The sequence below is a fragment of the Nuphar pumila genome, chromosome 10 (assembly GCF_984573655.1).
Source record: "Nuphar pumila chromosome 10, dmNupPumi1.hap1.1, whole genome shotgun sequence".
In the NCBI taxonomy this organism is placed as follows: Eukaryota; Viridiplantae; Streptophyta; class Magnoliopsida; order Nymphaeales; family Nymphaeaceae; genus Nuphar; species Nuphar pumila.
The window spans coordinates 85,421,314-85,430,883 of NC_143258.1; the positions used below are offsets into that span (position 1 = coordinate 85,421,314).

General features: G+C 36.9%; 1 protein-coding gene across 2 annotated transcripts; it reads left to right on the top strand.

The window, feature by feature from the left end:
• The first annotated feature begins 528 nt into the window (after positions 1 to 528).
• Positions 529 to 9,103, top strand: LOC149827162 (mitogen-activated protein kinase kinase 3-like). 2 transcript variants are annotated; one of them, XM_090020245.1, is made up of 10 exons: positions 529 to 621; positions 2,022 to 2,217; positions 3,046 to 3,300; positions 4,445 to 4,663; positions 4,775 to 4,912; positions 5,074 to 5,241; positions 5,350 to 5,463; positions 7,258 to 7,365; positions 7,452 to 7,543; positions 8,339 to 9,103. In XM_090020245.1, the coding sequence occupies exons 2-10, from the start codon at positions 2,116 to 2,118 to the stop codon at positions 8,700 to 8,702; spliced, it is 1,560 nt and encodes a 519-aa protein (XP_089876371.1). In that variant the 5' UTR covers positions 529 to 621; positions 2,022 to 2,115; the 3' UTR covers positions 8,703 to 9,103. The 2 variants fall into 2 exon arrangements, with proteins under 2 accessions (XP_089876371.1, XP_089876370.1); XM_090020244.1 differs by having other exon boundaries at positions 3,046 to 3,318; positions 8,339 to 8,955.
• Positions 9,104 to 9,570: the final 467 nt, after the last annotated feature.

The following is a 9,570-nucleotide window of genomic DNA, read 5'->3' on the forward strand; positions in this document are numbered from 1 at the left end:
AAATTACAAAACCATACTTGGCTCCATATACTAATGGGAATCTTTAGGTCTGACCTGGACTCTAATTGGGACTCTTCTTTACAACCAAACCTTGACCCTATAGGGTTCGAAACCGGTTGCATCCAGGTCAAACAAAACCCATTGACAACCCTAGATGCTGTTCATTTTCTTGATGGACGGACAGAAAACTGTAGCTTGATTTGGAAGGGCATGGTTGGGTGTAGTTGGATCCGGTTGGTGTCAGATCTATCTATTCCACTTTACCCTTTCTCAAAGATATCCACCAGATTTTCACTGATTTTAAACAGATCCAGTAGGGAGTTGAATGGTAATTGGATACGAACTCTACCCTAACATAAGAGTGAGACTCAAACCCGAAACTGGAGCCACTCTTCAGTATTCAAACGTGCTGTCAAGTCAAGCATGACCTGACCCATATCCGATCCGTTTTGACTGTTTGAAATTAACCGTTACTTTTTTAAAACTGCCGAGTTTTTCTCGATAAAATCGCAACCTTTTTCTCCATTCCGGACGGTCTTTGCGAACAAACGAACGAAGAACAGTGATGATTCTGCTCGTCGTTCTCCCGTACGGCTTTTCGTTCGTTCGATTTTCCATTTTGTGAGTTCCTGATCTCTTCTCCTTCTCTGTTTTCTAGCCTCTTTTCTGCATCTGTTGTTTTCCTGATGGATCTAGAAAAATTGCTCCTTTTCTTCTTCTCTTCTTTGTTTACTGGTGAATTTCTGTGAAGAATCGTGGATTCCATCACGATTTTGAGAAGTTTGTTTTATTCTTAGTTGAGAATTTTAATTTACGTTGAGTTAGACTGTGAAAACTAAGTCACTGCAGAAAATTAGTCGGACTTTGTTTCCGTAAGGTCATCAAATCAGGAACTTATAAGTACCTGGAGTTTGTTTTATCTAGATTTCCCCGTTCGGGAGAAAAAATGGAATTATAGTGTCGAGGGTAAGGAGATTCGCATAAAGGAATCGTTTTGCTATTGCTGATTGGTATTCCTTTGCCTTTTTCCAGGATTAACCATATATACATTAATAGAAACTCGTGTTTTCCTTAGTATTTGGCTTTTATTTGATCCTGATCCTCAGTATTGGCTGCCTTTCATGGTTTTATGCTCTGTGGTATGGCTGTTCTAAACTGCATGGAAATGCTAGAATTTTGTACAATATTAAGTTAATTGTTGTTGAAATGTGATTCTTGTTGCAGCGGCAAATTATCCTTATTTATAGTCTTATTTATGAGAAAAGGCTTGACTCAAGAGGACGCCATGCAAAGAAAAATAAAGGGGAAAATGGTGGTCAGAACAATTACTGTAAAACGGTTTGCGACTGTGTTGGAGTTATATAGTTGGAAGGACACTTATTTATATGACATGGTTATATGAGAAAAACTACTTGTGTTGAAATCTATTTTGGTATTTAGAAATATTTGTGTTGGACACTAATTTGTGGCAAAGTGAGAGAGAAGGGAAAAACTCCGATCCAAATGAGATTGTGGAGCATTATTTAAGTGCATGGCTTCCTGACAGTGCTCAATTCTAATTGATGCTGTTCTTTTTATAACTGATTCTAAAGTTTGTCGTGAAAGAAGATTATGATCTCTGTGGACATAGGCTTTGTTACGAGAAGCTCTTAATTGTGGGTGGTCAATGGATCATGTGTCAGTGAAGATTATTTATATAGACTATCAAGCAATTTCCTTCTTTGGTGGGACAGGCTCATGATTAATTGAAAGAGTGCCTCACTTGTGGTGCCATATCTCAATGTTATTTCTTTGTGCTCATGGTATCAATCTAGTTCATTCTCTAATTGTTTATGTGCCTGCTCAATAAAATGTCTAGCATTTTAGAATAGTGCCCGTTGAATTTGCTTGATCAAAAAAGCATGTGCATGGAAAATAAACTTGCTTATTGTTTGATATCATAATTATTGTCTTTTGTGCTTCTGTTATTGAAATGATTAGCTTTCTCTTATTTTATGTTTTATGCTTTTTTGCTCCTGCAGGGAGGTGCCATGAGAGTCATGTGGGGTTCTATGGAGCTAGGAAGAAGATTATGTTGTTCAGTGCCATCTTAAGGGAAAATTGAACATTGCCTCTATGGCTGGCTTGGAAGAGCTTAAAAAGAAGTTAGGGCCACTATTTGATGCTAACAAAGGCTTCCCATCTGGATTGGGATTGAGTCCATGTGAATCATACATGGTGCATACTATTTTGTGCATTTTGAATGCATTGTTAATTTTGTGTTTTGTGACCATTGTTCTAAGCAAAATATTTCTTCCATTTGATGGTGTTTATTTGAAGTAATTCATTCTACTACTACTGCTGACTAAAACAAAATGCATATATTGGTTATTATGTGCTTGGATCTATACAACTGTGCAAGTTGTTCCGCATGTGGATTCTCTTGTTTTCTTCTTTCATGATTTCGTTTTCTCATTTCTTAAGCTGAGAGTGAATTGATTCAGAATGGCATTGGATGCATTCACTGTCAAAGGTGGTTTTATCTCAAACACTCCTCAAGCAATTAAGATTATAATCTGTCCATCACGGGCCTGCCTATATGGCTAAGGGATAAATGTGATTATCCACCTCTTCCCAGTGAGATTTGGGGGAGAGCTACCCCAAGGCTTTTACACCAGAGGATCCTGAGGCAGTACGCAAATTCCTCTTGTGATCCTAAAAACTGGTGGTTTCTCCTGTTATAGAAAAAAAGGGTTATCATATACTCCTCTTTCATAAAATATATGATTAGATACTCCTTTCACAAAACTGCAATTCGATGCTATTGGGATTTATGAAAGCAATACAATTGACTGACCAAAACAGATTAGAACAGAAATACTGTTGTGCTGGTGTTGGTCTTGCATTTTAGAATTTCTTTCAAGAATTTTTTTTGTTCCATTTTCTTTAATCTAGTCTATGAGGTTTTAAGTATTTGAACTAATTCTTGAATAAGAGTTCTTGCTGTGAACATTGAATTCCAATGTATATCTTATTTTTGTTGATATCTGATTGCCTTATGTGAAGGTATCAGATGGTGGGACAGTTAATCTGTTAAGTAGGTCATGTGGGGTATACAATATCAATGAGCTCGGGCTACAAAAGAGAACATCAGGTCTAGTTCATGAAGCAGATACCAATGAAAAGACATACCGCTGCGCTTCACATGAAATGCGGGTGTTTGGAGCAATTGGATGTGGTGCAAGCAGCATTGTCCAAAGGGCTATCCACATACCTGTTCATCGGATACTAGCACTAAAGAAGATTAATGTCTTCGAGAAGGTTCATATCCTGGCTTCAGTTAAACATTTCCATCAGCTTTTCATGCTGGCATTTTGTTTTCTTCAACCATGCAACCAAAAACTTATGTTCATAAATCTTCTCCATAGGAGTGGACTCTGTTAATGTGTTCCATTTGCCTCTGTGTTTATGGGTGATTCATCTGATGTTTTTGACGATCCGGATCAAGATTCTGGATGTTGGACGAAGTTCTTTTTTCTCTCTTTATGGGAGTTGCACGCGTGGCATTTGAACTGGAGCATGACCATTTGACATGGAATCTGGCTTGCAAAATGCACTATTTCTTAGTTTCACTTGAGTTTGTTTACAGCAAATTTTATGATTATTGACTGAGCATATATTATTGTTAGCTGAATTTTGTGCAACCAAATATTTTTTGTTTATCTGTCTGTAATATGTGATATTTGACAATTTAAGTTATTCATACTTACATAATGTATGCATGTGTTCACACATGCATGTACATGCATAAAATATTGGTTCATATGCATGTACATATGTACATATACACATACATAATCATATATGCATGTCTTTATATACTTATGTATCCATTCATATGTATATTTATATATGCCTGCATGCATAGCTATGTATATGTACTCGCTCACTGCCACACAACATCAATTTGCTTGTAACTACCCCCAGGTAGGTGTCTAAGCACCTTCAAATTAATGCTGTGGTCCTCATCCTAAAAGTCACTGGTTATACCTCCATAACCTGTTGTAGTTCCAGAGGACGGTGTCATTACCATTTTATTATGTCATCTTAGCTAGTTCTGATCCATATTTCATAGGGTATTTGAAAATATTGCACTCGTACTGAGTTTTACTTCCCTGAAAAGAATCTCAGAATGACTAAATTATGTGAATACGGATTCATAGTTTCAATGTGAACAAACTTCATTTTTTTACTTCAAAATGCTGTTTCAGTTGCCGAGCAAGTATTTTATTATCGCCTCAGGCTTTCATTTATAGAATATTAGAGGAAATCAAGTTTTATAAATCTGATGTTCTTCTTACTTTTGGTGTCTTCTGGTGTATAGAATATGGATGTCATTTTCATTTTAATCTGAATTCTTCTTTGGCTTCTTCTAATATCTCCTCATGTCACTCTTATTTTCAAGGACAAAAGGCAGCAACTGCTTAATGAGATAAGGACCTTGTGTGAGGCACCTCGTGCTCAGGGTCTGGTGGAATTTCATGGAGCATTTTATACTCCAGACTCAGGACAAATCAGCATTGCTTTAGAGTACATGGATGGAGGATCACTTGCAGATGTTTTAAGAGTGCAAAATTCTATACCTGAGCCAGTTCTTGCATCTATGGTTCAGAAACTCTTGCATGTAAGATTATTCTTTATGTTTTTTCTATTTATTATGGTGGTTATAGTGTCTTGAAAATTATTTATCAGCATGCCATTTATTTATAAATTTAAGGGTTAACTGTTATCACAGGGGCTGAGCTATCTTCACGGAGTTCGACATCTAGTCCACAGGGACATAAAACCTGCAAATCTGCTTATTAATCTCAAGGGGGAGCCAAAGATAACAGATTTTGGTATAAGCGCTGGTTTGGAAAATTCAGTTGCAATGGTATATGTTTGTTAAATGCACTGTTCACAACAATAATTTGGCAAGCTCATCTGCATTTTAGTAACTCCTATAGTTTGAACTTTTCTGTAGCGTTTGCCACCCTGGTAAATAGTGTAATACAGCAGCATCTCTGACATGAATTTGAATGTGACCTATGTCAGTGTGCTACTTTTGTTGGCACCGTTACATACATGTCACCGGAGAGAATTCGGACCGAGAACTACTCTTACCCAGCAGATATTTGGAGCCTTGGGCTGGCTATATTTGAGTGTGGAACCGGGGAGTTTCCATACACAGCAACAGAAGGCCCTGTCAATCTCATGCTACAGGTGTCATCCTGTGCCATTCAAATACTTGCAAAAAACTTTTTCATTTGTGCGTCGTGGATGTGTCGATATATGTGACAACTTACTGTAAGGTTGATGTGCATATTGTAGATCTTAGACGACCCTTCACCTTCACCTTCCAAAGAGTCATTTTCTCCAGAGTTTTGCTCGTTTATTAATGCTTGCTTGCAGAAGGATGCAGATGCTAGGTCAACGGCTGAGCAGGTTCTAGAATTTCATTCCATACAAACACACACACAAACACATATATTCATACATTTTATGCATATATGTTTATTTATGCATATGCATTATGCAATTAGTTTCTGTTAGCATTTTCCCAATTTTATGCTCCTATATGTATGAACAGTTAAAAAGCATAAGTACACATCTTTAGGTTGCTAGGAATGTGTTGCAAATCTGATTTCAAACACTCGCTTTGATGGCTGCACATCAAAACCAGTAATCTGCCATTATTTAGTGAGGAAGCATGACTATTTGTGTTCTGCATCCCATGATTTGTCAGGGTTATGATCAATATGCCTGATGCTTAGATTGGGCAGGTGTTATGCATGCATAAGGTTAGGTTGATGCAGCTATTTATGGAATTTGTGTCCAGATCTGAGTGAATTTTGGCATTAGACTGTGTAGACAAGTTCTCTTGTGAATCGTGTCAAGGATTCCTTGCATCTTTATGATCATCATCTAAAGCTGCTGCTCGATGTGTGCATTCACAATGCTGAACATAAACCTTAGTTTCCATTGTAATTGTATGGAGAACCTTTCCATATAATCATAGCATATAGAAATAGTTCATGAAATATGATTTTTGACGTTGCTGTAAGGAAATGAGTTCCTTCAAAGATATTCACTAAGTCACCAGCAATGGATACTCAAAAGAGTTCCACCAAAATACCATAATGAACACTCAAAGAACCACAAAAGGGTTCACTCACAAACACGCACTAAATGGGTTCAAGAACAACAAGAGAGAAAAAAGAGTGTTTTTATTGATCATAACACATGCTTAAAGTCATACATGGAGTGGGGTCTTTGCCCCATATTTATACACAAAGGAGAAGACTTATAGAGACTTGTTGGAGTCCCAGCAACTCTAAATAGAGCCGTTGGGACTCCAACGACTATTGTTTTAACTAGTCAAAATGTTGACTAGTTCAATAACAACTAAGAAAATAAAATTCTAATCCTAGTTACATTCTATATGACTATATATATATATGTACATTTATTTTTAACAGATGCTAATAAGAAAAATTCATTTGTTCCTTGTCTTTTTGTTTCTCTTGCATGGAGTATCACATTACAGGTGGGTAAGGATCCAAGTATGATCTATAAAGAATTTAGTACCATTTTGGATGATTTTAGTGGATAAAAAAGTGTGTAGTTGGGTGTGTTAAGTCAGGATCTAGGTTGACTATTTGTTGTTTGCGAGCATTTAGAAGGTGCACACAATATACTCAATGACCATTTTAGTGTGGTGTCCAAAATGTAATAAGAAAAATACCAATATTAATAATGTTACATGCACACTAAGAGCCCGATTGCTGTATATAACATATATAAAACCCCAAAAGCGCTGCTTTGTGCCAAATTGGGAGTTTATTACAAATCACAAGAGGGTAATTTTTTTTAACAAAATATAAGGGAAATTGGCCATACAAATACCAAATATTTTCCAATTACAAATATAAAAAGATAATTGAAAATGACAGTAATGCCTTCAGAATATTAAAGAACTATTGAAGACTGTACACTATCTAGCACTTGCTGAATGGCAAAAAAAAAGAGCACAGTCAAGCACACTAGTGCCATATGCTTTTATAGACTAGTGAAACAATCAACTGGTTAATATGGATTAATGATTCAAACTTTGACCACTACTGTTAAACATAATTTTTTATTTTCTTATAATAACCGGATTATCTCTTCTGATTATTTTGCAGTTAGTGATCGACTGCAATAATGGCTGATAGATTGATTGCCTGAAATTTGGTGCAGCTCCTGTCACATCCATTTATTAGGAAATATGAGAGCTCAAAGGTAGACCTAGCAGCATATGCTCGAAGCATTTTTGACCCCACACAGAGGTTGAGGGATTTAGCAGATGTGAGTTCCTTTATCCTTTGATGTTCTTCCTTATTCATTCCAGTGATACCATTGTAGCTAACCTTCGGTCTGATACACTTAAATAGATGCTCACAATCCATTACTACATGTTATTTGATGGATCTGATGAGTTTTGGCAACATGCAAAAGCTCTGTACAGTGAAACTTCAACTTTGAGGTATCCTTCCAACTTCTGTGTTTGTTCAATGGACTTCATCCTGAAAATTTTTGTTCCAAGTATTTTTAAGATGCTTAAGGTTTATTATTTATTTATTTTTATGATGGGGCAAACCACCATTTTTTGCAAAACCAATATAAAAAAATCAGCTTGTAGCCCGTTAGCATTGGTCTATGCAAATTTTTTTGTCAAAGACCTGAAGAATTGACCTACTGCAGTTTGCCTAAGAAGTCTGCAGCCTAAAAAACAATGCGTGAACATGGTGAGAATGGTTTGGAGGTTTGTCAGGTCTTTTAGTGGCGTATATGACAAGGTCAACTTGACCCGGCTCGTTATTGACATAGTCCCAGATGTCTGATGCTTGGGATCTCAGCTGGAAATGGTTTTCCATGTCTTATGTTGCCATGCTTTTGGAACTATTGATGAAACTTAGTGGCACTATGTCAATCATAAAAGCACATTTGTTTCACAATCATAAGGTTTGTCACCAATCCCCTTGGTCAAACAAGATAGCTGGATAGGCAACTCAACAACTATCTTAACATTTTCTTAACCAAATCTTACCTGGAGCGTCCCCAGCTTGGCTACCAGAAGAAGGAAAAACTCATTAATTCATAACAAACTTACCAATCTTTTTCCATTTTTTTGACAATTCTGGTTAAAAAGAAAAAAATCGTTGATTCTTAACAAACACTTGACAATCTTTCATTTGTGTGTGTGTGTGTGTGTGGGGGGGGGGGGGGGGGGGTGCAAGTGATAATAAAGTTTACTAACCCTTCTTTCTTCAATTGCTAGTTTCTTAGACAATGTGTATGTGGGTGCAAGTGGTATTTTCACAAAGTTATCAATTATCAGAAAGACATTGATTGGCAATGGGTTCCAGGAGAGGTTGGTACATGTTGTTGAAAATCTTCAATGTTGTTCTCATGGAAAGGATGGATTTGCCATTCGTGTGTCTGGGTCCTTTATAATTGGAAACCACTTCCTCGTATGCGGAAATGGTGTACAAGTTGAGGGCATGCCAAGGTTTGATGAGTTTACTCGTGAGAATATCATGCAGAAGAAGATGGGTACCTTTCATGAACAGTTTATAATGGAACCTGGTAACGTTGTAGGATGCTTCTTGATATCCAAACAAGAGCTATATATCTTGCAATAGAAGGAAGGCACTTGGAATATTGTTCAGTTGAAGTGAAAAGTAGTATTGATGGATTCACATTGGTAGTTGAATGAATAGAGTTGTGACATTTCAACGAACAGATCTTCCACATTGGTAAGCCCATAAAGGAAAGAGAAAGAATAGTGAAGGCTATCCGCACAATAAGCTCAATGCATAACTGTCCTGTAACATATTCTGACTACGCCTTTATTGTAATGCTGCAAAGCTTCTATTAGTAGTACTACTATTATTTGCATGAGAAGGTTTTGAATTGTTGAAAGACCTTGCTCTTGTAATCATCTCTCTCTCTCTCTCTCTCTCTCTCTCTCTCTGCATGAGAATGTTTTGAATTGTTGAAAGACCTTGCTCTTGTAATCATCTCTCTCTCTCTCTTTTCATTGTAATATGGAGTGACTTCTGTTGGCAATGTGTATACCGTTTCACACCACAATGCTTTGGTTTGTGATGCTGTTAATCTTTGATTACGGCAAAGTTAAAACTTATCCGAATCACAATTACTGGTAAATATGGAGTTGGGGCTGGTCGTGCCTTAACCTTTATTTTCAGGTTGAGCCAGGTGTCAAGCATGGATCCGTGCAACACCGCCAAAAGCAAACATCCGACTTGAATCAAGGTCCGGTGTCGAGCATGGATCGGTGCCTTAACATTTTTTTTTGCCTAATCTATTCAAAACATTATGTTCTTCACATTTTTTTTTTTTGAGAATCTATAGCTACAGATGTAATCTGCTTGTTTGTTTAGCAGAAAATTTATTTTGGATCATGTAATTGTGCCATGTAAGTAGGTTCTTCGAGTATTATAAAACAACGGCTCACGTTGCACTGGAAATTTTACAACTCAGAGACAT

What these genes read in the sequence shown, in the direction of transcription:
- LOC149827162 (XM_090020244.1), top strand. Translation starts at nt 2,116, where the DNA reads ATGGCTGGCTTGGAAGAGCTTAAAAAGAAGTTAGGGCCACTATTTGAT. An exon ending in TGGTTCAGAAACTCTTGCAT is followed by an intron (nt 4,664 to 4,774) that starts GTAAGATTATTC and finishes CTGTTATCACAG; the next exon opens with GGGCTGAGCTATCTTCACGG. An exon ending in TGGAAAATTCAGTTGCAATG is followed by an intron (nt 4,913 to 5,073) that starts GTATATGTTTGT and finishes GACCTATGTCAG; the next exon opens with TGTGCTACTTTTGTTGGCAC.